The sequence below is a fragment of the Neoarthrinium moseri genome, assembly GCF_022829205.1.
Source record: "Neoarthrinium moseri strain CBS 164.80 chromosome Unknown scaffold5_Wmoseri_CBS_16480, whole genome shotgun sequence".
NCBI classification, from domain to species: Eukaryota; Fungi; Ascomycota; class Sordariomycetes; order Amphisphaeriales; family Apiosporaceae; genus Neoarthrinium; species Neoarthrinium moseri.
Genome location: NW_026055119.1, coordinates 158,527 through 183,792, shown reverse-complemented (window position 1 = coordinate 183,792; position 25,266 = coordinate 158,527). Strand labels below are relative to the sequence as shown.

General features: G+C 56.7%; 8 protein-coding genes across 8 annotated transcripts; 4 read left to right on the top strand and 4 right to left on the bottom strand.

The window, feature by feature from the left end:
* Positions 1–1,150: 1,150 nt before the first annotated feature.
* On the top strand, positions 1,151–3,987 carry JN550_002228 (uncharacterized protein; the record flags this gene model as incomplete). The annotated part of the gene is made up of 5 exons (XM_049313500.1): positions 1,151–1,202; positions 1,264–1,390; positions 1,456–2,681; positions 2,746–3,144; positions 3,197–3,987. 5 exons carry the CDS (start codon positions 1,151–1,153, stop codon positions 3,985–3,987), a joined length of 2,595 nt encoding a protein of 864 aa, XP_049175519.1.
* Positions 3,988–6,442: 2,455 nt separating this feature from the next.
* Positions 6,443–7,106, bottom strand: JN550_002227 (uncharacterized protein; the record flags this gene model as incomplete). The annotated part of the gene is made up of 4 exons (XM_049313499.1): positions 6,443–6,583; positions 6,672–6,809; positions 6,932–6,967; positions 7,050–7,106. 4 exons carry the CDS (start codon positions 7,104–7,106, stop codon positions 6,443–6,445), a joined length of 372 nt encoding a protein of 123 aa, XP_049175518.1.
* Positions 7,107–7,834: 728 nt separating this feature from the next.
* On the top strand, positions 7,835–9,262 carry JN550_002226 (uncharacterized protein; the record flags this gene model as incomplete). The annotated part of the gene is made up of 1 exon (XM_049313498.1): positions 7,835–9,262. The coding sequence occupies one exon, from the start codon at positions 7,835–7,837 to the stop codon at positions 9,260–9,262; it is 1,428 nt and encodes a 475-aa protein (XP_049175517.1).
* Positions 9,263–9,815: 553 nt separating this feature from the next.
* JN550_002225 (uncharacterized protein) lies at positions 9,816–11,720 on the top strand (the record flags this gene model as incomplete). Its single annotated transcript, XM_049313497.1, has 1 exon — positions 9,816–11,720. One exon carries the CDS (start codon positions 9,816–9,818, stop codon positions 11,718–11,720), a length of 1,905 nt encoding a protein of 634 aa, XP_049175516.1.
* A 1,398-nt stretch (positions 11,721–13,118) lies between these two features.
* JN550_002224 (uncharacterized protein) lies at positions 13,119–15,672 on the top strand (the record flags this gene model as incomplete). Its single annotated transcript, XM_049313496.1, has 4 exons — positions 13,119–13,218; positions 13,278–13,309; positions 13,406–13,480; positions 13,540–15,672. The coding sequence occupies 4 exons, from the start codon at positions 13,119–13,121 to the stop codon at positions 15,670–15,672; spliced, it is 2,340 nt and encodes a 779-aa protein (XP_049175515.1).
* Positions 15,673–16,401: 729 nt separating this feature from the next.
* JN550_002223 (uncharacterized protein) lies at positions 16,402–17,331 on the bottom strand (the record flags this gene model as incomplete). The annotated part of the gene is made up of 1 exon (XM_049313495.1): positions 16,402–17,331. The coding sequence occupies one exon, from the start codon at positions 17,329–17,331 to the stop codon at positions 16,402–16,404; it is 930 nt and encodes a 309-aa protein (XP_049175514.1).
* Positions 17,332–19,145: 1,814 nt separating this feature from the next.
* On the bottom strand, positions 19,146–22,140 carry JN550_002222 (uncharacterized protein; the record flags this gene model as incomplete). Its single annotated transcript, XM_049313494.1, has 3 exons — positions 19,146–20,845; positions 20,896–21,984; positions 22,044–22,140. 3 exons carry the CDS (start codon positions 22,138–22,140, stop codon positions 19,146–19,148), a joined length of 2,886 nt encoding a protein of 961 aa, XP_049175513.1.
* A 2,002-nt stretch (positions 22,141–24,142) lies between these two features.
* Positions 24,143–24,991, bottom strand: JN550_002221 (uncharacterized protein; the record flags this gene model as incomplete). The annotated part of the gene is made up of 1 exon (XM_049313493.1): positions 24,143–24,991. One exon carries the CDS (start codon positions 24,989–24,991, stop codon positions 24,143–24,145), a length of 849 nt encoding a protein of 282 aa, XP_049175512.1.
* Between the last annotated feature and the right edge of the window lie 275 nt (positions 24,992–25,266).

Genomic DNA, 25,266 nt, shown 5'->3' with positions numbered 1-25,266 from the left:
AGATAGTGCCACCATCGAATCTCCTATCCTGAGACAACAACACAGCGCGCGTCACAAATCCAAAGGTCGAGTTGTAGCGGGGCGGCTACTGCAGAGCGAGCGCCCATCTGGGAAGAGCTGTGCTGCTGGCTGTGGACGTAGTCGGCTGGGAACAGGTTGACCGCGATGTAAAGCAACAATAGTTCCCGACGGCGCTGGTGAGATCATCGGCCGTGTTCAATAGTGCGTTATCTGCAAAGGCAGATCCCTATATCTGATGTCACCAGTTCTCAAGATGCGACAGTAATCAGGGCGCATTGAAATGAGAAACACTGCGCTCGCAAACGGCCACCTGGTCTTGTCCAAGTTTTCTCCTCCAGCAGTTTTATCTTTCTGCAATGCGATTGCTGCTGCCCGCGGGTAACATGGCCTGATCTCTGCCGTGCGATCTCATTTTATTCCGCGTCCAATAGTTCCTGCAATATTACCGTGGACCCCCTGCCTCCCTGCTAGTTGCATCGTGCGGCCGAGCTTCCACCCTGACCACCTCGACCCTCCACAGAGACGCGCGCGCGCTAAGAAGGGCGACCCCCCAGGGGATCTCTGAGCAACCTTGGAAGCGCATCACTGCAGGCCACCGGGCGTTCCCAGCTTGAGCTCAGCTCGACCGGGGGGCCTCTGCAGATTAGCGTCATCGCTCCCCATCATCCAAAGCTTGCAGCAGGAAATCCTGAATTGGGCAGACGGCCGCAAGTCTCAGGTGCCGGCAGTGAAAAGGTCTAGACAACTTGAGGCTCAGATTTCTTCTCGCGGCCCTCCCAATCTGGGTTTCTCTTTCCTCGTCTCCCTCCCGTCGGGAAACAAGCGATATCTCTACCCGCTGCAGGTATATTAGTAACGTCGAGGGTTGAGCGGCAGTCGTCCGTTCTGCAACGACGTTAGTTATCCTGAGAAGAGACCCGCGACGGCGCGATCGCGGTATCCTCCTTTTTAGCTCTGTTCATTTCCTTTTACAAATTCTCGGGGACCAGCTACCCAGCAGGGCCTCCACATTCCTGAGATCAGCGCGACGGAAGACCTCGCCTGTGGTCACCATATCAATACACCCTGGCCCCCAAGTTCTGGCGGCCTTTCATCGCACTCTGTGCTGTGAGAAAACTGATCAGACAAGATGGCTGACAATACTGGATCGGCGCTCAACGCTGACCCAGTATCCCTGTCGGGTCAGTAACCACCACGCCCAACTCTAGTCTGTATTACATACACATACTGACTTGCACCAAGGTCTCGTCTCGACACTAGCCCCGACGGCTTTTGTTGCAGGTATCTATGTCGCCATCTTTCTGCTTCTGCGAAAGAGCCAGAGAAGATACTATGCTCCTCGAACATATCTGGGAAACTTACGCGAAAGGTATGTGCCGACCGAGTCCACGCAAGTCTGTGGCAGAGCGGCTTACATGATTTGCACCAATACAGCGAACGAAGCCCACCCCTTCGATCAGGCCTCCTCAATTGGATAGGCGATTTCTGGAAGATTCCTGATGTATATGCTCTACAGCATCAGTCCCTGGATTCTTATCTGTTCCTGCGTTTCCTGCGCATAGCCACCACCATCGCCTTTGTCGGCTGCTGCTTTCTCTGGCCTGTTCTCTTCCCCGTCAATGCTACAGGCGGGGGCGGCCAGCAGCAGCTCGACATTCTGTCGTACTCCAACATCAGCTCCGACAGCAAGAACCGTTACTATGCCCACGCGTTCTGTGCTTGGATCTTCTACGGATTTGTCATGTACATGATTCTCCGGGAGTCGATCTTCTACATCAACATCCGCCAGGCCTTCCTTCTGTCGCCTTACTATGCCAACAGAATCTCGTCTCGGACAGTCCTGTTTGTGTCTGTGCCCGAGCCATACCTGGACGAAGCTAGACTGCGCAAGGTCTTTGGGGACTCGGTCAAGAATGTGTGGATCACGGGAGATACCGATGATTTGGAGAAGCTGGTCAAGGAGCGCGACAAGGTGGCTATGAAGCTGGAGAAGGCCGAGGTGAAGCTGCTCAAGACTGCCAATGGCGAGCGACTCAAGGCAATCAAGAAGGGCGGTTCGCAGGAGAGACTTGAAGAAGCCCCTGCTGATACCGAGTCGGGCAGCCTCGCCGCTCGTTGGATCCCTGCAAAGAAGCGCCCGTCCCACCGGACTGGACCTCTTGGACTCGTGGGCAAGAAGGTCGACACCATTGAGTGGTGCAGAACCGAGTTGGAGCGCATTATTCCTCTGGTGGACAAGGCTCAAACCACCTACCGCAACGGCACTTACAAGAAGGCTGGCTCCGTCTTTATCGAGTTCTACAACCAGTCGCAGGCCCAGACGGCTTTCCAGGTTTTGGCTCACCACCAGGCACTGCAGATGGCACCAAAATACATTGGTATCACCCCCGGTGAGGTCGTCTGGAGCGCCCTGAAGATCTCTTGGTGGCAACGCATCATTCGCCGTTTCGCTGTCATCGGCTTCATCTCCGCTCTGATCATCTTCTGGGCCATTCCTGTTGCCGTTGTTGGTATCATCTCCAACATTTCCTACCTGGAGACGATCTCCTTCCTCACATGGCTCCAGAAGATCCCTCAGATCATCATGGGTGTCGTCACTGGTCTGCTCCCATCTGTCATGCTGGCTATTCTGATGTCACTTGTCCCCATTATCATGAGACGTGAGTGTGCTCCCTTGCACTGGTCATTCCTCGAGCCGTCCAAGCTAACCAGTATCCATAATAGTCTGCGCCAAGCTTTCTGGAGAGCCCTCGCTCTCCCGCGTAGAGCTTTTCACCCAACATGCCTACTTTTGCTTTCAGCTCATTCAGGTGTTTTTGATCACCACGATGACCTCAGCCGCATCGTCGGTCGGCCTCCAGATCGCCAAAGACCCGTCGCTAGCAACCAGTTTGTTGGCTAACAACCTGCCCAAGGCGTCCAACTTCTACATCTCCTATTTCCTCGTTCAAGGTCTCGCGATTGCCTCGAATGTCATGACGCAGGTTGTTGGCTTCTTCATTTTCACTCTGATCTACAAGTTCTTGACGGGCACGCCTCGTGCCATGTACAACAAGTGGGCCAACCTCAGTGCCATCTCGTGGGGAAGCGTCATGCCCGTGTACACCAACATTGTGGTCATCAGTAAGTTACCTTGACGGTAGCCCCCCTTGTCTCACCCTCTGACCAATTCTAGGTATCACGTACGCCGCCATCGCACCATTGATGCTGGGTTTCGCTACCATTGCCCTCGGACTGTTTTACCTGGCATGGCGCTACAACATCCTGTTCGTGACTGACACCCAGATCGACACCCGTGGTCTGATCTATCCGCGTGCGCTCAAGCAGCTCTTTGCCGGCATTTACGTCGCAGAGATCTGCATGGTCGGTCTTTTCGCCGCCTCTGTCGCAATCGGCCCCATGGTTCTCATGATTATTTTCCTGATCTTCACGGCCCTGTTCCAGTTGACGATCAACAAGGCCCTCGACCCGCTCTTGTACAGCCTTCCCAGGACATTGGAGTCCGAGGAAGAGTCCGTGAGAACAGGGCTCGAAGCAGCTGTCGCCAACAACGGCCACAACAACAGCCACAACGGCGCGAAGAACGGCGCGACCGACGAGAAGGCTGTGCCCGCCGCGCCGGGCAAGAAGCCCGGCTTCGTCAGCAAGTTCTTGAAGCCGTGGGCGCACTGCGACTACGCTGCGATGCGGAAGCTTGTCCCCGGGGCAGCTGGCGAGTTCGACGTCCAGAGCCTGTACTCGACAGAGATTGAGCGCGACGCCTACTTCCCGCCCTCAGTGTCCAGCGCCACGCCTCTGCTCTGGATCCCAGAGGACCCTGCAGGCATCTCCAAGCAGGAGGTCAGAGACACTGGCAAGGTCATCCCCATCACGGATGAGGGGTGCGTTCTCAACGACAAGAACAAGCTGGAGTGGGACACGGAGGGTGTCCGCCCTCCTCTGTTCGAGGAGAAGATCTACTACTAGACAGCACTAGGAGCGAGAGACTCGAGCAGTATACCCAAATTTACTCGAAGTTGCCCGGTTTAGGGAGAAAAGTGAAAGGACCGAGATTGAGAAGATTGAAGGGTTGGATGGACTGAATGAATGCCTAGCTAGGAATGGTGTTGGGATACGGAGCCATGATACCCGTCTTGTCAGAGAGGTGTTTGGATTATTTCTTTACGGCGCGGACGTATACGGTATTTAATGACTACTACATTTCTACATTTTAAGTTGATACAGCAAACCACTGTCAATTGCAAATGAGTTATACGCACTACGGGCTTTCTCGACCGTATATGCGAGATTTCGCTGTCGATGCATAGATCCAGGTGAACGTAATGCTAAGCCAAGATACTCCTCAGGGTCGATGCTGGATATGTATATGCGCAACCAGAGTCGTACTCTTTCCACGTGCCATGATAGATTGCTTGGCCATGTTTACATATGTACACTTGAGACGCCTAGAGAAAGGATGTACAGTGATTAGTTGGATAGTGTGTATATGATCGTCGAAGCGAGCGGTCAACAGGGAAACAGTACCTAGGTAGTCCTCCACGCCTCCTCCTCCTCCTCCACTGTGGATGTCTGGTGGTTTGCACTTACACCGCACCGCAGACAACCAGGTTTGGATGGAGCCTGGGGCTTGTTGGACGGGAACCGGCTGGGGCTGTGGAGGCGGTTTTGCGGTGCAAGCGACGGGCGCTGATTGGGCGACTCACGTCATGGGATCCGATGCGGGGCTCTGATTCGCGGGCGGCCCCCCAGCCTGGAATGGATGGGCGCTGCCAACTGCCCAGTGCCCACTCCATGCATCCATGGATCTCTTGGGGGACCGTTATCGCTGGGAGCTGGCTGGCACCGCCTTTCGACGACGTATGTTGTATACCTCTCTCGCCATCACCACTTCGTCTGCGCTCGAGGTAGGCAGACACACCGGATTGCCACTGCTCATCTCCCAAAGAAACACCTCCCGTGAAACTCTGCCGGGTGTACAGAGGATCGAGTGAGCCCAGACTGCGAGGTGTGTTACCGTTATCGACCGCAACTGGAGGCCGGCTTTCGCTTAGCCTCCGTCACCCTGGACCTGCACTGACGAACACAGACGTCTGACGCTTAGCTATCTTAGCTATACCTACCCACTACCAACCACCCGCCGGCGCTTCTGTACATACATATTAAAACCAAAGACACTCTCTGCCCCGGTTCGCAGCATACCCCCATCCCGACTACAGAGCCCGCCCCAAACGAGCAACGATGAGATTCAACGTCGCCTGCGTCGCGGCGCTGGCCAGCGTCGCCTCGGCCCTCCCCAGCTGGTTCGACTCGCAGGACGTCGTCGCCCTCGACGACGCCAAGAAGGTCCCCGGCGCCAACCCCCTCACCTACTGCCAGGAGCAGCACGACGACGACATTGTCAAGATCACCAGCGTAGATCTGCTGCCCAACCCGCCTGAGGCGTACGTGCTTCCCTTCCCTCTCCCTCCCCCTCTCCCTCCCCCCCTCTCTCTCCGTTTACCGTCTGGTGCAAACCGCCACCTGGGGAGGCACGCAAGCGGCGACAGGAGGCGGACCCCAAGTTGAGATGATGATGATGATGACGACGATGTTGATGCGCTAACGCTTTATCTGGACGCACAGCGGCACCGAGCTCGTCATCCGGGCTGCGGGCACCGTCTTCGAGACCATCGAGGAGGGCGCCTACATCAACCTCGTCGTCAAGTACGGCCTGATCCGCCTTGTCAACACCAAGGCCGACCTGTGCGAGCAGACGGAGAAGGCCGACCTCAAGTGCCCGATCGAGAAGGGCATCCTCTCGGTCACCAAGGCCGTCGACATCCCCAACGAGGTCCCGCCCGGAAAGTACACGGTCCACGCCGAGGTCATCAACGCCAACGAGAAGCCCATCACCTGCCTCGAGGCCACCGTCCAGTTCGGAGGCAAGAAGTCGGTCGAGGGTGGCGAGCTGTAAGCGAGAGAGAGAGAGAGAAGAAACTCTTCCGGAAGGGAGACGGACTCTGGGGGAAGTGCAGAAGCACGTTTAGCATGCATCGGTCGCTCTCAAGCATGGCGCCGCAACGGGGACACGGCGGGCATGGAGGAATGGATTTCTCAGGTGGATTGCTTTCTTATCTCTCCCTGCCGTGTACTACTCTGCCCCATCGGAGGAGGCTCATTGTTCTGACTTTCTGGCTCGACCTGTTCATACATGGCATTGGCGGAGGCACATAATTCAAGAACTGGCATCAGCAACGCGTAACATAACTGATTTGATATCCCTCAACGTCGTTAATTTGATCGGACCAACCCAAGTCTACTATGCTTCCTCATCACTGACTCATGGTATCTCTATGCTTGTATGAATGTCCCAGTGTAAGCCCAGGGAGCGCTTACACCCCCCATTGTGCCCTGCAATATAAGTTGCGACCCCAAGCAGCGCTTACTCTCCAAAAAGCCTCCTCACTCTCCTCAGCACGCTGTCCTTCTCCGGGTCGTAGGGGTGGTCTTTGCTGGGGATCTCGAGAACGGTGGGGAAGGCGGCTGTGTAGGTGTCGATGCGATGTCTGATCTTGTCGGCAATCTGTAATACCAGGACGGCAACTTGTCAGCAAATATACCAACTATAGTGTATATGTGTGTGTGGCACAAAGAAGGGCCCTAGAACTGACATGCTGGTTGATTAGGACGATGCCAATGTCCTTGCGCTCCGTCGTGAACGAGTCAAAGGCGGCCTCGATCGCCGACGTCTCAGTCTTGCCGTCCACGACGAGGAAGTTCTTTTGCGAGTCCGGCGGGTTGGTCACATGCTAGAGGAAGCAGATTGCGTCTGGTCAGCCTGGCTTGCTTCTTCTTCTTCTGCTCGTCTCCCGTCGCGGGGGAGGCAAGCGAGCGAGAGGGCGAGAGACAACGGGAGGAGGGGTGGGCTCACGCCTATGCCGGCCAGCAGCAGGCCTGTCACTGAGTCCTGTAGGCGGCGGTCAGCTCTCGTGGTCCGCGACAGCGCCTCGCTCGAGAATAGGCGTCGAGGCAGGCCAGGAAACAAGTACCTCGTCGCCGATAACGGCTAGGAATTGCCGGTCCTTGTAGTCTGCCTGGGAGGCCATGGTGAAGAAGGGTTCCGCAACGAGCGATGTGAGACACGAACAAAGCCGGCCTCGTGCTGGCTGGTGGGTGTCTGGCGAGCTTAGGAGAGGATGTCTCTTGTGACTGAGGTAACTGGGGGGCTGTCGATGCGAACGTCACCAGAAGCCTTGGAGCGCTTTGGTCTGGATTGGGGGAAGCTCTGACCGCCCTGCCGCCTGGCCGCCCAGCGGGTTATCCACTGAGAGGAGGTCCCCCCTGGCTCCCCTAGGGCCCTGGCTCTTCCCAGCAACGCAACCTAGCAGCAGGACCCCGCCACCGCTGGAGCACAAAGGCACGCTGGGTCTGCTGTTCTCATTGGCTGCGTGGCAATCGATAGCGCTGGAGCCGGAGCTGGAGCTGCTGGAGCTCTCTGCAAGCGGACTGGCGAAAACGGTTTTTATTTTATTTGGAGAACAGGAGCGGCGACGCAAACAAAACAAATCCCCCATCTCCACGTCGACCGGAACCAGCGACGAACGGGCCTCGAACCTGCACCTTCGTCTCCCCGTGTCGCGGACAGCTCGTTGGAACACCTGAGGCAGGACGGGGTTTTGCATCTCGATGTCGAGGCACATTTCGTCCACCATCTCGTCTGTCTGAAGCTGTCGGTCCCTACGGCTACGGCAACCACCAATACCTTCCGACCGCGACCAGCAGCAACAGCAACAGCGCAGCAACACGAGAAAAGAAGAGACTGCCAGCCGCAGCCATGCCGAGACTCGTGCGCCGCAAGCCGCTCTTCGAGCGCATCAAGGCCATGCTGAACCCCATGGACTTGCTGCTCGCGCTGTCCGAGGAGATCGAGACGCGCGAGTGGAACTCCCAGGTCGTCGGCACCCAGATGGGCCTGGTCATGAACTTTGTCTTCCTGGTCGCGCGCGCCAACTCCAGCCTGAAGTCCAAGGTTGACGACGTCTTTGGAGACGGCGACGATTTGAGCTACATGAAGTTCGTCTTCGGCACCCTTGCCTGGTGTCTTGCCGGCTTCGCCGTGCTCAACTCGGTCTACACCATCAACCGAACCCGGAAATACCGACTCTTCGAGGCCGACGTGGAGAAGGAGTACGACACCCCCTCGGCACAGCGCGTGCGGGTGCAGTCGTCGCCCGCCTCGGCCTCGCCTCTGCGCTTCCTCGCCGACATGGTGAGCTCCGAGAGCGCCGAGTCGAGAGCTCACCCCGACCGCACCCGCGACGTCTGGGAGCTTTCCATCTGGGACCCCCTCCCCATCGGCCTGCAGATCTTCTGTCTATTCAGCCCGGGGCACATACTGGTTTACTGGATGTTCATCCCACTGGCACCGATGGACCCGAGACCCAGCGTCACCATCTTCAACTGCCTGCTCCTGCAGGTCATCCTCTCGGCACAGCTGCTGTTGTTGCAGTCGAGGTTCTCCCAGCAGAATAAAGACACGGCCATCATCCAGAAGGAGGTGATGCATGAATACGACACCAAATTTGTTCACCCGAGGCTGTACCCCACCGTCCGGGATGCTGCCACCCAGCTCTCTGTGGACGATGACGGTAACGACCAGGAGTACGTTCAAGTCGGCACACCCCAAACTCTGTTGCGCCGCGGGTTCAAGACAAACCCGAATCCCAACTATGTAAAACACATTGACCCAGACGGCACGCCGCACGTTCGCTCTAGCACCCCAAACACCAGGAACCCCGGACTATTCACGCCGCCCGTGGCGAGGCAATCTGACGTCTTTTCGTCCAGTATCAATAGCCGGCCAGCTGCTTTGATGAGGAGAAGCACTCCTGGGTTCGCCAGTTCTTTAAATGCGACACCATCTCATTCCATCTCGACAAGTACAACGACGCAAACACAAACACAAACACAAGCCCAACCCCAGGGGAACGGTGGCTACCTCGGAGTTTACACCCATCCCAGCTCACCACTGAAAAAGGCCCCTAGTCTGGGCGATCTTCACCACCGGACACCTCGCAACAACAGCGAGATGGCCCAGCTGGAGCAGTATCAGGCTTACAGTGGAAGGGAACGTAGCAGCAGCCCCATGAAGAGTGCACGGAAAAGCACGGGCACACTGCCTTCGGCAACTCAAACGGGGCCTAACCCCTGGATGAGGAACAACAGGCAATCATACGAGAGATATCCTTCCATGTGGCGGTAACACAGTAAATGACTACGCCAGGTTTTCTTAAATGCCCAAGGTCTTATTCACGGACGCACTCTGGCCGTGTAACATTGCTTTATTGATTTTCTTCGGCGCCGTTCTATTGCATTTGCTGGCGTTGTGTGGATCAGATTTGCTATACCCAACGGTTAATAAATAAGAAGATAAATAAGAAAGTCAGATTCTACAAAACGAGTATACTGAGTTGCCACCACTCTGTCCAGAGATGGTACCACTCGATTGATACTCCCACACTTGCCGCGCATGGATACCTCTTTCTCTGTCACGTTGGAACCCATATGCTGATCACGCACTTGGACTTGGTTGCGGAAAGCTCGACCTGAACCGTAAACTGACTACCGTAGTGGATTTTTACGCAGTACTGGCAAGCAGCGAGTGGCAGTCTGTGTTTCATCTCCTTGAGTTATCATGTCATCTGCTATTCAAAAATGTAGCAGTGTTATGTTCGTCACGTTGCCGTCGATACCTCTCTTCCCTTAACTCGAGCTGTATACCTACCTCGGCTCCTCCGACAGTCATTGCAGAAACCATGAGCCCTCCGTGGCATTCCACTCGTCAGAAACCCCGTCGGAGGGCTGCTTCCTTCGCAGGCTTCTTTGGCAAGCTGTTCCCCAGTCATCGTCCTGAGCAAGGTAGTACTCTCCAGGACGCAAAACACAGCGGTGACTCGGCATACCATGATCTTGGCATCGATACCGAGGAGCTCACACAGTGGAACATTGCTCAAGATATCACTCCTGGTCGCCGTGCAGAGCTGGATATGCAGTTGCAGGGCCAGAGGCGCTCTTCGAGCCCAGGCCCCAAGAAACTCATCACGTCGAAGGCGACTCCCTGCTTGACTTTTGAAAACAAGCCATTTCACCCAATCCATGCTCCAATCCCACTATCACCAAGTATCCCGAACCGGGCAGTGAGCCTCTCAGCCTCCCAGACGCATGCTCTCCTGCGATCCAAAGAGCAGACTCGCCGCCAGCGACGCGAGCTCAAAGCAAGTGGGGATTTTTTACCCGTGACTGGATACAATCCGTGGTCTGGAGAGTGGGATGTTTTGACGCCTACCGATACTCTCAGTTCCGACGCGACATCGCCGTCAACGGAGGAGAAAATGATCAAACTAGCACAGAAGGTAGAAGAGGCCAAAATGGCATACCTACATGCCAGGAACCGACAGGAGTCAGAAAAGGAGAAGATCAAGCTGGAGAAGGCCCAGGCCAAGTTGGCCAAGATTGAGAAGACAAAAAACGATATCCGAAGACAGGGCAGCAACATCAGGTGGATCACCCGCCGAGGACAGTGGTCGTCGGCGGCGGAACCGAACCTGAGCCCAATCGCCCAATCCGCGAACAGTGCTGCGACGAATCCATCGAACCAGTCCACGGACACTATTATACATACACCGGCAAGGCGCGAGAGCAGCCATGTGGTGCATTTTTTATGGAGACGCCACCGCCGGCCGAAGAATCCAGGGGTGCCAGGCGGAGACCAAGCTATAGCGATCTCATCGTCGACAGCAGGGATGAAGGCGAGATCTCACTCAACCACTACGCTCTTGGGCCCAAACCCCCTGATCGAGCTCGAGATACCGGACCACCACCTAGACCTGCTGCCAAGGACGAAGGAGGCCATAATACAGGAAGCGGCCAACCCCGGCGTCAACTCAGCTACAGCGACCTCATCCCAGTCGCCAGCGAAGAGCGAACCAGGAGTCCGCCAAGGATCTGTCTTCACACACATCACCACCACTACTGGCTGCGATCTCGAGCCAGCGAAAATCCCCCACGGACAACTAGATGGCCATACAGAGAACATGGGCGCAGTTCCCGCGATGCAGACTTCGCTGCGTTCCCACGACCGGACTTGCGTCGCGTGGACCGCCATGCAAGAGCAAGACAGGACGCCTTCCCATCGCGCTACACCACAGAACGGCTCGCCGAGTATCGTGTCCCGTCCCGAGACTCCAGAGACCGATACTGCATCCATCCACCATGTAACACCACGGCTGTGCAAGACAACGCGCGAGAAGTACAGCAACGAGGGAATGGGAAACACCTCCACTTCCCCGAGCGCGGACATGTCTCTCCAAGCTCCTCGGCACCGGCCATCGGAGAGGACAAAGCGGCAGGCTGCAGTCCAGGCCGCGGCCCGAACAGCAATGCACAGGTCCCGAAGCAGGATCGCAGACGCTCTCGCGTCCGTGTCACGCCGCCGAAGCAAGACACCCAGCCCGATCAGGCCTGCGTACCAGTCGCAGTGGACGGAGGCAGACGTACGCAACGAGCCAGAGAACCCGGTCCACGGCGACGGAGGCACCGTCGATCATTCCAGGCCCTCCGACCCAGGCCCGAGAATCAAGACTGACGGGCTCCTCTTCGTCATCTTTGTCATACTGGCCTGGAACAGCTTGAGACTCCTGAAGTGGTTGTCGTCGTTGTGAGCTTGTTCTCAGGGGGGTGGGCGGGCGCGTTTCTCAGGTCCGGTAACGGCGCGAATGGTCGGGCGGCCGAGGACCAGGAGCTGCGGAGTGGATTCCCGTCGGCAGGGCCGGGGGCCCATCCAGATAGGATCGGAGGTAAGCCGGCGGGACATTTTGAGTTGCCGCGCATGCGGGGGGTGGTGCAGAGGCAGCGATAGACTTGTTATGATTATGGGGCGTTGATCGGCTGGTCGCAATACTATTTTGATTCCCTCAGATCCGGGGTTGGTGGCTGAGTTCATCGGTGCGGCACTGAATAGACCACACCCTGCCAGACCGAACCTGACGTCATGGGCAACGCAGGAGTGATGAGATTTCGCATGGCTTGCCGCTACAGTAGGTAATGCTTTCTTCAGACCGCCCTGACAAGAAAACAGCTGTGGGACGTTGTGACAACGGCCAAACAAATTCTGCTCGTATCAGACATTTTCTATAGGAAATCAGAACCACTTGGGAGGGTTTTGCATGGCATGGAAGCGCGCCCAGAATCAAACCACTGGCCCCGCCTGCTTATCCACAACTAGCCGTTCCAGGAGGACGGCAATTGCACTTCGTGTGCCTGGCCCTGATTCCCAATTTCCCGGTCTGGAAGAGGGAATATGATATGCTGTGCCGCACTCTCCGGATATCATCATGCATGGACTCCTCCTCAGGCCAGCCTCGGATCTCTACAGCACGTTGGCTCCCTCCCGACCTGCGAAGCCGCAGGCTTGCCATTCGATATGCCTGCTTCGGGGCGGGCGCTCTGTCGTGGGCCGCCAAACCACCAGTGCCGATACGGAGGGTGCAAGCCTCCTCCACATTCCACCTGCACCCTATTGGGGGCCCAAGCCCCCTCCCCAAGCCGGACCCCCCTGCAGACCCAGGAATGGCACACGATCACGCATAGGTGACGGTGCCAGACTTGTCAAAAGGGGGGGCTCTCTGACAACCTGGGGGGCAGCCTAGCAGCAAACGGCTCGTCGCGACGGTGGGCTGGATCTGGGGCCATTGCCCAATCAGCGGGGGCGCATTTCCAGTCGACCTCCGAAAACCGGTGGCCCGGCCGGTCTGCTGGTGGGATTAGGTTCCTTCTTTCGGCGACGACCTGTTGCTTTTTTGCCTTCACGACCAGATAGTATTTCAGGTTGGCCCTTCGTCACACCCCGCATTCCTTTTTCCTCCTGTCGAGAGCCTCTTGAGAATCCTAGATCGGATTTGCTATACCCTTTTCCCTTTCACCAGAGCTGTCGAGGTGCCCCCAAGCCGCACAAAACTCCCCCCGTGGTGCGAGCCTCGTTTTTCGCTGTTGCTATCAGAACCAAGCCGCCCGAGTCTATTTACACAGCCAGGCGCTTTCAGAGCAGTAGCTTGCCCGCCATGCCGTCCACCGCAGGAGCGCCCCAGACGCTCTACGACAAGATCCTGTCTGCCCACATTGTCGATGAGAAGCTGGATGGCACGATTTTGCTTTACATTGGTATGGGAGACCCCGCCGAAGGTTTTGTCCGGGGGTTTGGTTACTGACAGCTTGTCCAGACAGACATCTTGTTCACGAAGTGACATCACCGGTATGGGCCCCACATTCTGCCACTCTCCATAGCGGCTCCGGCGCGCGACGCGCGGGAGCATCCCACGAGAACACGTCTGGCTGACAAGCAGAATAGCAAGCATTCGAGGGCCTGAGGAATGCCGGCCGGCAAGTCAGGAGACCGGATTGCACCCTGGCAACCACAGACCACGTATGAGCCAAAAGCCCTCTCCAGCCAAGCTTTTGATCGAGACTAACACGGACCTGCAGAATGTTCCTACCAAGTCCCGGAAGGGCATGAAGGACATTTCCACTTTCGTCGAGGAGGAGGACTCGAGATTACAATGCATGACTCTCGAAGAGAACGTAAAAGACTTCGGCGTGACATACTTTGGCCTCGGCGACAAGCGCCAGGGTATTGTCCATGTCATCGGGCCCGAGCAGGGCTTCACCCTCCCCGGCACCACCATGGTGTGTGGCGACAGCCACACCTCGACGCACGGCGCCTTCGGCTGCCTTGCCCATGGTATCGGAACGAGTGAGGTCGAGCACGTGCTGGCCACGCAGTGCTTGATCACCAAGAGAAACAAGAACATGAGGATACAAGTCAATGGCGAGCTGGCCCCCGGTGTCAGCTCCAAGGACGTCGTCCTTCACGCCATCGGACGGATTGGTACCGCCGGAGGTACTGGCTGTGTTATCGAGTTCTGCGGCTCCGTCATTGAGAGCTTGAGTATGGAGGCCCGTATGTCGATCTGCAACATGTCGATCGAGGCCGGTGCGCGAGCTGGTCTGGTCGCCCCTGACGAGGTTACCTTCGAGTACCTCAAGGGCAAGCCCCTCGCCCCCAAGTTCCCCTCGCCTGACTGGGACCGTGCCGTTTCCTACTGGAAGAGCCTCCAGAGCGACTCGAACGCCAAGTACGACATCGACGTCCAGATTGACGCCGCCGATATTGTCCCCACCGTCACCTGGGGTACCAGCCCCGAGGATGTCGTCGCCATCACCGGCGTTGTCCCCGACCCCGAGTCCTTCGGCACAAAGGAGAAGCAGGCCGCTGCCCGCAGGATGCTGGAGTACATGGGTCTCACCGCGGGAATGAAAATGGAGGACATTACCATTGACAAGGTCTTTATTGGCTCGTGCACAAACTCGAGAATCGAGGATCTGCGACAAGCCGCCTCGGTCGTCAAGGGAAGGAAGAAGGCGGACAATGTTACCCGTGCCATGATCGTACCTGGTTCCGGCCTGGTCAAGGAGCAGGCTGAGGCCGAGGGTCTGGACAAGATCTTCACCGACGCCGGTTTCGAGTGGAGAGAGGCTGGCTGCAGTATGTGTCTCGGCATGAACCCCGATATCCTGTCGCCTCGCGAACGATGCGCCTCCACCAGCAACCGAAACTTTGAGGGCCGACAAGGTGCTCAAGGCAGGACACACTTGATGTCACCTGTCATGGCTGCCGCAGCTGGTATCGTCGGAAAGCTTGCCGATGTTCGCACCCTGACCGAGTACAAGGCCAGCCCCCACATTGACGCCTTCAAGGCCACGCCATCTTCAGGAAAGGCACACGTGGACGAGCGAGTCGAGTACGACGAGGATGCCAGGGAACAGATTGGCGACCAGCCGGAAGACAGCTCGCCGGGCATCAACTCCATCGCCGAGAAGGCCGAAGGTGGCCAGGGTCTCCCCAAGTTTTTGGTTCACAAGGGTATCGCTGCGCCCATGGATAGAGCCAACGTCGACACCGACGCCATTATTCCCAAGCAGTTCTTGAAGACCATTAAGAGAACCGGCCTTGGCGCAGCGGCCTTCCACGCTTGGAGATACAAGGATGACGGTTCTCCCGACCCCGAATTCGTCCTTAACCAGGAGCCCTACACCCAGGCCAAGACCTTGGTGGTCACTGGCCCCAACTTTGGATGCGGTAGCTCTCGCGAGCACGCTCCCTGGGCTCTCCTCGATTTCGGGATCAAGTGCGTCATCGCGCCCTCGTTTGCCGATATCTTCTTCAACAACACGTTCAAGAACGGCATGTTGCCCATCACAATCACCAACAAGGGCGACCTGGACAAGATCGCCGCTGAGGCGCACGCCGGCAAGGAGATCGAGGTCGACCTGCCCAACCAGGTCATCCGCGACGCCGACGGCAAGGAAATCTGCAAGTTCGACGTCGAGGAGTTCCGCAAGCACTGCCTGACCAACGGCCTGGACGACATCGGCCTCACCCTCCAGATGGAGGACAAAATCCTGGACTACGAGAAGAAGGCCACCGCCCGGACACCCTGGGTCGATGGCAGCGCCTACCTGAAGCGCAAGGGTCAGGGCGGCAAGCTGGCCGCCAAGGCTGCCCCTGTGCCCACCACGAACCGTGGTGAGGAGATCAAGAACCCGATTGAGTGGTAATAATAGCGACAGTGGCCTCAGAGGGGGGGTTGGTTGATGACGACTTGCTTCTTTTCCACGTTCCACATGCATAGGTACTGGCATGAAAGTTAGGCCATGAGCTTGAATGGCCATTCATGAGGATTACTGGGGGGTCGACTGGGCGAAAACGCCAGAGGAGGGTTTTATCGACACTTATAGCTAGTGCAAACATGCGGCCGCTAAAAGCTACGAAAGCTTGCGGAATGCGAATGATTCAAACTCGTAAAAAGCTATTATATCTCAAATCTGCCTCGTATGGTGGTGAATTGTGCAACGGTAAAGTGACGCGAGAGGGAGCAGTGATTCTATGCGTTATTATAACTCCAGCACGATGTAAAGGCTGCGTCGTGAAAAGCCGAAGAGCCTCGGTACGGTCTTGGCAATCGATGTGTGGTATCACTATAATCGTGTTATGGTGCTAGCGTATAATCGAGTTTCAACTATAACTCTAATACTAGCAAACCCCAATGTGAGATATAAGTAAGAACCTAGCACTTGTACAGCAACTGCACGTCTTGATTGAATATTTGGCGCTTCTTTCCGACGACCATATAAAATGTAGCAAGATGTCCTCATCTGGGTATAGGTGTAGATCATGGAATGAGTTTTCTAAAGGAGGAACAACAGAATCAGGCACGAGTATCGCCCAGCCGTGGGTAGTAGAGTCCATGAATTTCCAAGAACATTGTATTTCCGAACTACCCCCGTCTACGCTCCCAGCTCATCGACCAACTCCTTGACGACCTGATCCAGGCTCTCCTCGGGCTCGAGCCCCAGCCTCGCGTAGTCGACGACCTTGTCGCCGTAGTCGCCCCCGAACCCGTCGCTGAACATGAGCGCGAACAGCGCCCCCGCCCCGGCCATGTGGTCGCCCCTGGCCGTCGCCTCCTTGGCCCGGGTGCGGACCTCGAGCGCGCTGCCGTGCGTGACGGCCCACTCGGCCTCGGCCGTGCCCGTGGCCCGCAGCGCGCTGTCGAGGATGTCGCGCTGGCTGGCCGCGAACGAGCTGAAGTAGACCCAGCCGTTGCCGTGGCGCGCCAGCTCGGGCCCGGGCAGGCTCAGCAGCGCCGCCAGGCTGCGCCCGACCCGGCCCAGCGTCGTGAAGTTGGCCCGCACGCGGCCGCCGTCCAGCAGCGTGGCCGTGCGCCGCTTCAGGTCCACCCCCAGGAACCCGCCGCGCATGCAGAAGTCGAACCACGGGTTGTTGACGACGCCGATCCAGGCGCTGGCGCCCAGCGACTCGACCAGGTCCCGGTACGGCTTCTTGACCCGCATCAGCGCGATCTCGGCGTTGAGCGCGCCGTGCGTGGCGTCCGAGCCGAACTCGCACGGCACCACGTAGGGCACGCGCGCGCGCGCGGCTGCCTTGATCAGCGGCACCTGGGCGTCGTAGGCCGTGTAGGCCAGGGCCAGGACCAACACGTCCTGGCCGGCCAGCGCCGCGGCCAGCGCGTCCTCGTCGGCGTACCCGCTCCGGTGTACCCGGACGGACGCCGGGAACTCGGCCGTAGACTCGGCCCGCGTGATCACCGACACCTGGTGGATGCCGGTCGCGAGGAGCGAGGCCACGATGGGCGCCCCGACGGAGCCGGCGCCGCCGACGACTGTGATGTTGCGAGGTTGCTTGGGAGCTGCCATGGTGGAGTTCTTCTGTTTAACAAGGCCTTGGGGGTGATGGTAAACTTGTCGAGTGAGTCTGTAAGACTGCTGTTTGATTTCTCTGTGTCACGGGAGAGTTGTCTATGCCTTGAACGGAATGACTTTATCTGATAAGATCTCTCATCTTATATCACTCAGACGAGGATTGACTTCGCCATACATTCTACGACAGGTCTCCATCGTCATCATGAAATCGTTGCCGATACGCGATGCTTCGTCATGCAGCGAGAGCTGCCTTCCTCTGATTACGCGCTTCTGGATCTCGGATGCCATATGACCCCGGTGGCTTGCATGATACTGCTTGAATAATAGGATCCTAAGACCCAGCAAAGGGCCTCCAAAGTGGTAGAAGGCGGCGATTGTTCCATAATCTCGGTCTATGATCCAGCCGCCTTTGATTGAACAATTTGTAAGCTACTGTCTGGCTCTATCGAAAGTGAGGAGCGGATTCCGGTGTGAAAGTCTCCGCCGTATAGTTAGCGCTGACAAATATAGTCCACGTTTAGCGGTGGTAAGCCCCATCAGGGCCCAGACGCACTTCCCTTCGGGACCGAAAGACTGACCCAGGAACGATGTAATTGGAGCAATCTCCCATACGAGGTCGAAAGCGACGAATTCATCAGGATTGCTGGAACCGGGTTGCATTTCCAAACATTTGCGCACTAGGTAGAGATAGTATCTATGATGGTCCACATAAACCTAGGCTCACACAGCCTGATAAATCAACGCATGTAGTCATTGCACGCCGGCCTCCTTTACTCTTGGACAACTATCCTCCATATAGTTCCGTCCTCTCAGCTAAAGCTTCTGCTAGTAAATTCCCACGTCGACGAAGATTGTCGACTTCAAAGCACGTGTCACTGTGAGTTGGACACGTTAAAGGAATACGAAGGCTAACTCTGGGATCCCGGCTGCGACAGTCTGAGTCCTAGCCTAAGAATTATATATGCAGTAAGGCTGTCGAGCAAGTAAAAGTGACAATGCTTGTTGCCAGCGAAGTATCATTAAAACACACGGGAACTATGCGAGACTGCTGTTTATTTGTCTCTAACTAGTCTGAAGTCCGAAGGCTCCCATTAGTTCATTACGGTCGTCCTTGCCACATCTCTCATCACAACCCGGCAGCTGCTCCATGGGCTCGCCCAGAGTCAGGTGAGCAGCCCATCACACTATTCCAAGTTGCTTTTTGTCAAAGCCAATCGGTGTTCGACATACGCAGCACTGGCAGACGACCCGTCTCCAAACAGGGGGAACCCGAGCAGTTGCTCACCACCCATGTCAGGAGCTGAATATTGCTAAGGTGGTATCGTGTAACAAGTAGAAATCCGCTGTTGTTCGTTCCTCGTGAGCTCGTATCCTGCCATGGACTCGGTTCGTCTTTTCCTTGGCAAGGCACCCAGGTAAAAGACGAACGAGGACTGGGGAAATCGTAGCGAAATCATAGGTGCCATCCTCGGAAATGTCGGCTATCTCCTTCTATCCCAACCGCATAGCCTTCTTCATATTTTGTACAAAATCCAACATGTCAAATCTGCTCTGAATCATAGTGCCATCGAGCTTACGAGGTTCTATTGGGATGTATCCCTGAATATGCGCCTCGCAAAAGCCTGATGTCGACAGGGCAGTCATGACCTCGATATTCCCGTTTCAGTCGAGTTTTGACAATGGCTTCTTCATGAGGAGAATGTCCGGGCTGCTCGGAACCAAGTGAATTAACGAGTAGGCCACTCGCCGGAAACATCCCTGCCAAGGAGGAGTTTCTCGTTCCACTCACCCAACTCGGACTGCAAGACCTACTTGACCCGATCTCTGAAAGCCATGAACTCACGAATGCGAGCTTGATGGTCGTCACAAGCCCGTGCCCACTGCTTCCGTACATCGTGGTCTTGCTCAAGGTCCGCAAGATAGACGCTTGCGCCGTCCTTACCCTGCATCGCATCTAGCCAAACGCGGCCATGCTGTTGTCGACGTGTGATCATCTGCTTCTGACGTGCCGCAAAGTGGTCAAGTACCTTCTGGTTGAACGACTCCCACTTCTCCATATAGACGTAAAACTCTTGAGCATACTTCCTCCACTGGCCAGCACTAGGTCGGATACCCGTTATGGCCATGGTAGGAGGCAGGCGCGGCGCAGTAGGCGCGATTGGAAAGGCCAAGGGCGGAACTGGATGAACCTTATCCAGGGGCACTGTGCTGGAAGGCTGGCTTTCAAAAGGCAGCGTAGTCTTCAGGTCAGCAAACGACTGGAGGCCCGTGGGCTTCGGATCGGCCAAGGGTTCGACATTCTTGAAGTCGCTGAACGTTGTTCTGAACTCCTCCGAATCCTCTGATCCACCATTCAGGTTGGCATACGGGTTCGCTGTCGAAGGGGCGGACTTTGACTGAATGACAGGATTCCCGACGAACGGCACTCCCGCGGAAGCGTCTGTGTTGAGAGTAGGACGTGGGGGCTGTGGCGGAGGGTTGCCGTTAAGGTCGCCTGCTCTCCACTCCGGCCGGCTGGGCTCAACGTGGATGTTCCGGACCCCATTCGGCTGTGACACCTTGGGCGTATCGTCGTTCTTCTCCACAGGAGGCGTGTCAATGTCCATAGCCATGGGGCTCTGTGCGCCTGCGGGCTTGGGTTCGTCTTGCCAACCTCTCGTGGCGGTAGGAATCTCATCGTCTTCATCGACAATCCCAGCCGAGCCACCTCTGGTCACCTTCACCGGCTTGGAGTTTTTCCGCGAGTTGGTTCGTCTTGTGGGTGAAGCCGAGGCGCTCGGAGTTGGCTGAGGGAAAAAGTGTTCAGAGCCTATCTTCTCACCCCAGTCCTCAGCTGAGAAGCCGGCCTTCGTAGTATCTTCCGAGCCTTGCCCCGCCTCAGGTCTGGGTGGTACAGGTCGTCTGTTAATCTTGGTAGGCGAGCGTCGTCCTAGACGGCTCCCAGACTGCGATCGCAATTTAGCGGATGGTGTAGGAGCATCATCAGGCGAAACGCCTCCTGCCTTGAATTCCCATGATGACTCCAGGTTCTCATCGTTGACAAATTGCGTGTTGATGTTATCGGCACTGCTACTTGCAAACCTCTTCTGGCCGGCAGCGCTCTGGTTGGAGTCGAAGGCAAAGCTGTTTGGGGTATCGCTGTCAGTATCATATCCAAGCCTGTCGCACTTTGAAACGAAGTTGATCTTGTGGTGTTTGTTGACACCTTTCTCTGTACTCTTGACGGGAGTCGATCCGCACTTCTTTTCCACGAGGCTGCTCATGTTCTTTTTGAGGACTTTCTCAAATGGGTACAGGTTTGAATGGCCTTTCCTGGCTGCTACACTTGGAGCGCTGCTGCGAGTTGGAACTTTCAACATGGCAGCGTAGGCAGCCGCATTCACACTCTGGAACTTTGCAGAGTTTAGAGGCTTCGTAGGATAGGGTTCAGGTGAGGATATAGTGGGTAAGGTGGCATACGTTGACGAGTCTCCGGGTTGCTGAGATTCCGTGCCGTTTGAGGCCGAAGCTGCTGGCCGTTAGTTTTCATCCGAATTCGTGCACTCAGTCAGGACTTACCACTGGCACCAGCCGCAGCTGATGATGCGTGGCCGGCGGTTGCAGTTGTTGACTCAGCTGACTTGGGTCTATAGCGGTCACTGGCACGGGTGGAGGGTTTGTGGTTGGTCGAGGTCCTCCGGCTGGGACCATCCGTGCCCGTGTTGACCCTTGTGGAATCCTCGGAACCACCGTCGTTGCTAGAGCTTGTCCGTGGCGTACTCGAGCTCCTCTGCTGTGGGAATGGGAAGGTGCCCGATGCGTCGACACCAGATTTCCGCGCAGATGCCCTAGTGCTCCGACTACGGCCCAAGTTGGCGCCCTCATCAAAGAGACTTGTCTTCTCTCCGCCCGGTGTAGTGTACGGGGTACTCTGACGATCATCCATAGGCTTATCCCTGAACTGGGCCAGAGGATCCGGCGCGGCCGACGCTCGCTGGTTCTGGCGGGCATCGCTAGCGCTCGCCTCGTTGAAGATGTTTGTGTGAGATCGAGTCGTGAAGTAATTGTTGTTTTTGACAGGCGGCTCGTCTCCTAGGCCCGGCGATCGGGGGGTGTAGCCAGCTCTTCTGGTAGTGTTTCCAAAAGACGCTTTCGCCTTCTGTTGCTGTGAAGTGGTCCGTGGAATGCCCTCCGAGTCTGACGTTCGTGACTGGGGTCTGGAGTCCCGCGCAGCAGACGTGGGAGCGCGTCCCGGAGTGGGCGGTGGCTTCCTCTGCGAGCTCGAGCGCATGTTGTTCCATGCCTCGTAGTGCGCCTTTGCCGACGTGGGACTCTCTTTCTGGGAGGCATTGCCAGGACGAGCGGCACCGGTGCCCCAATTGCTATATCGCGCAGCGCCTGGAGTCGGTCTTGGCTGTGTCTTTGCTCCCGCTGCAGTCGGCCCTGCTCGCTTGGGCGGCGGTGCCCACTCGGCGCCTGCGTTTGCCCAAGGGTTGCCTCTGACACCAGACGAACCGGAGAATCGTGCGCTGGTCTTGTTTCGAGCCGTATCATACTCCCGCTTCTGGGTTGGGTCGGTGAGGATCTCGAATGCCGACTGAATTATCTGGAACTTTTTGGAAGCTTCCTCCTCCCTGCCACGGTTCCGGTCGGGGTGCCATTGCATTGCTGCAGAATCACAGTCAGCCAGGTGCCCAACATGTCACATGTGCTGGATAGATTCTTACCAAGTTTTCTGTACTGCTTCTTGATGTCGTCCGCCGAGGCAGAGGGCGGGAGCGAAAGCTCCGCATAGTAGTTGCGGGTTGCGTCTACCTTGGGCATGGCGAATAGTCTGCTGCCGCTGTGAAGGTAGAGTTTGTGAGATGGTCGTCGAGGTGAGCTATCTCATTTCTGCACAGGGATATGTTCGGTTTGGCGCAACAACCCGTCGCCGACGCAGATCCCAAGAGCTCCCAAGAACTACAGGGCAGAAGAGCTTTGGGACTGCGACGAACGGGGGTGTGTGAAGTATCTTTCAGGAGTCGGCGCAAGTAGTGGGAAGAAATGCGTGGATGCTTCCCGGGAGGGCCGTCCAAAACAAATTCGGTGGTCAGGAGCTGAGCGGCGGACAGAGAGAGGCTAAGCGGGTCCCTGCGAGGACTAGCAACTTCTCCAGGTCGCGGCTAGCAGGCAGCTGTCTCGGGTTGGGGACCTGATTCCTAAAGTTGTGCTGGTTCGGCAGTCTTTATTCGTCGGGTGTCGAGGTTGTGAATCTGCGCGCACACGCAGCGTCGGGGCGAGGGACGATGGTGGTCGTGAACGAGCGCAGCCGGTGATTAGGGTTGGGCAGACCTGCGATAACCTTGGGGGGGAAATCAAATGCAAATACCAAACGCCGAAATCAAACGCTTAAGGCCCTGGGTAGGTGTAAAGTCGGGGATGAAGCCGGGCGGCAGCACAGGTGAGGTAGAGGGGGGGAGAGAGAGGTGGAAGGCTCAAGAGAATGGAGTATGGAGTATGGAGTATGTGCTGCTGCGCCGACTGATGTCAAGAAAGTCAACAGATGACAATCGCCTCTCCAGCAGTCAAGCCGCGTTGCAAGTGGGGCAGTGTACCTGGCCGAGTGCCCAGGTGGCGGCCTGGCAGATGGGTAGGTGGGTTGGTAGGCTGGTGGGGGCTAACTTAGCAGTGACTAGCCGTGACTGGGTAACTGATTCGGGCCCTAGCAGACCTGGGGATTTGGGGCTTAGAGCCTTGGAGGGGGATCTACAGGCTACAACGGGTGGGCTGGTGACCTCGAAGTGAACCTTCTCTCGATCTTTTGCGTGTGGGAGCAAGTTGAACAAAACAGTCTGCCACAGGAGCGGAAGATGAAGATGAAGAAGGAGGTGATGATGATGACGACGGCCAGTAGGCCCTCTCTACCCTACGAATAAGAGGCCGCAGTGAAGTAGGGGTGCGCGAAATATCCCCGTCTAACAGACAGACACGAGAGACAGGCCGGACTCGATGGTTTCTCGAGCAGGCCGCCCCAGCTTGCAGAACAGCCCAGGCGCCCAGAGCCCATCCCTATCCATGGATCACCGAGCTGAAAGAGCCTGCCCCGCGTTCTCAGACGCATCAGAGCACTCCGCACTCCATAACAGCTGTGAATATAACCACCCAGAAGCAAGCAAGACCAACGCGCGACATAGGTCATGACGAACGGTGGGGACTGTCGACTATGGAATTCTCCAGGGACAGGCGCAGATGCCCAGACGTTGCACCCATCTGGCGGTCTAGACTCGAGCCGATAGGTGCCGCAAACTGCCTGCCGTTGACATCGGGTCTTGCGTTCCTCCTCCCTGCCATGTGCCTCGTCAATAACAGCACGGCAAGCCGCCGGACCCCCTGCTGCACGGCAGAGGTGGTGCAGGTGGTGGTGGTGGTGATGGTGGGTTGATGTTTACAAAGCCCCGGGCAACCGCCCGCATGACGTCAATCCCAACCAGCCCACCTGTGCATTTCATCCGACGTCAGCAAACATATTCTGCAGGAAACTCTATAGCAGCCACGGCCACTCGGATGAGTGTCGAAACCTCGGATGACGGACTGCCATCCAACTGCTGCTGTGCAGGCGCACGGAACCTGTTGGTGGTCTTGCGTCGTCGTCATCTGCCAGTTACTTTATACATTTGCACTTGCAACGCCCCAATGCCCGGTCAGCTGTCAATACTCGGGGTCCTCACCCCGGCCCCACAGCTGGGTGTGGATGACTTGCCCTACTAGCGACTTGACCTGACTTAGCCTCGTAGTCAATAGTTGTATACCAATGTATATACTATGTATGGTATATGCAAATTAACTATGTAACCTGCGCTGTCGATACCCCCGTCGTAGTGCCGACAAACACCACAAGCACAGCGGCATACGTCGCCGTCGAGGCCAGTGTTTCTATATTCGAGCCCCTGAAGACCATGGAGACGAGGAAGGCGAACAGGACGACAAACGCCGACGCCGTGACCAGGCTCTTCTCCTGCGACTGGTTGAGCGTCATGATGATCATGGGCGCCACCAGCAAGGCGCCGCCCGTCAGCGCGATGGAGAACCGGACCAGGCGGTCGACGAACCCCGACACCTCCTTGGGCGTCCGGCCCTCCGCGTACTCCTTCTTGCGCTCCCGCTTCTCGTGCGACGAGTAGGTCAGCTGCGCCGGCAGCACGCGCATCAGCGCCTGCCGGAGCGGGTCGATCTTGGCGCCGTGCGCGTCCCTGCACGACGAGTAGTGAGACTGGAAGGGGTCGCCGAAGTCGCCGCGAGTCTGGAAGAAGCGCTGCAGCAGCAGCTTGCGCTTCCGGGTCTCCGTCTTGTCCAGGCTGTCGTGGCCGCGGAGGTATTCATAATCCCGTATCGCGATCGCTGTTGCGGCTGGTGAGCAGAGCTTCTGGACATGCCATATAGGATGATAATCCATACTGTACCTCTCGAGCAGAGCATTCAGATCATCAAGCTCGTCTGGCTCAGCTTGTCCACGGCGGTGGATCGTGCTTTTCAGCCGTACGAGCCTGATCTGAAGTTGCACTATGTTCAGCCGCTGAAGATGCTCGAATCGTAAGAAGTGAAAATCTTCTTCTTCTTCAAGTGAACGGGTCACGTATTGGGATAAGTTTTGTTCGTGGGACGGTATGTCCATCACACTGTCTTCGATTGTCATCGATAGCGTGTGTGTTCGTCTCTTCCTGAGCAACTGATTGCAGAATACCCAAGTTAGATATGTTATCGTATGGCAGGCACCTTAAAGTGACATCTCATTAAACGACATGCACAACACAGCCACAAAACAGACTAAGTACCGATTTCAGCTCTCCTGCAAGTACGCCTTGGCAGGCATACCGTTTCTGTAATAAGGCTACAGTCGTATGTAAGACGAAATGGCAGCAAATCGAATAAAAGGAAACGACTCCAAACCACTGCACCGCCCCCCAGTAA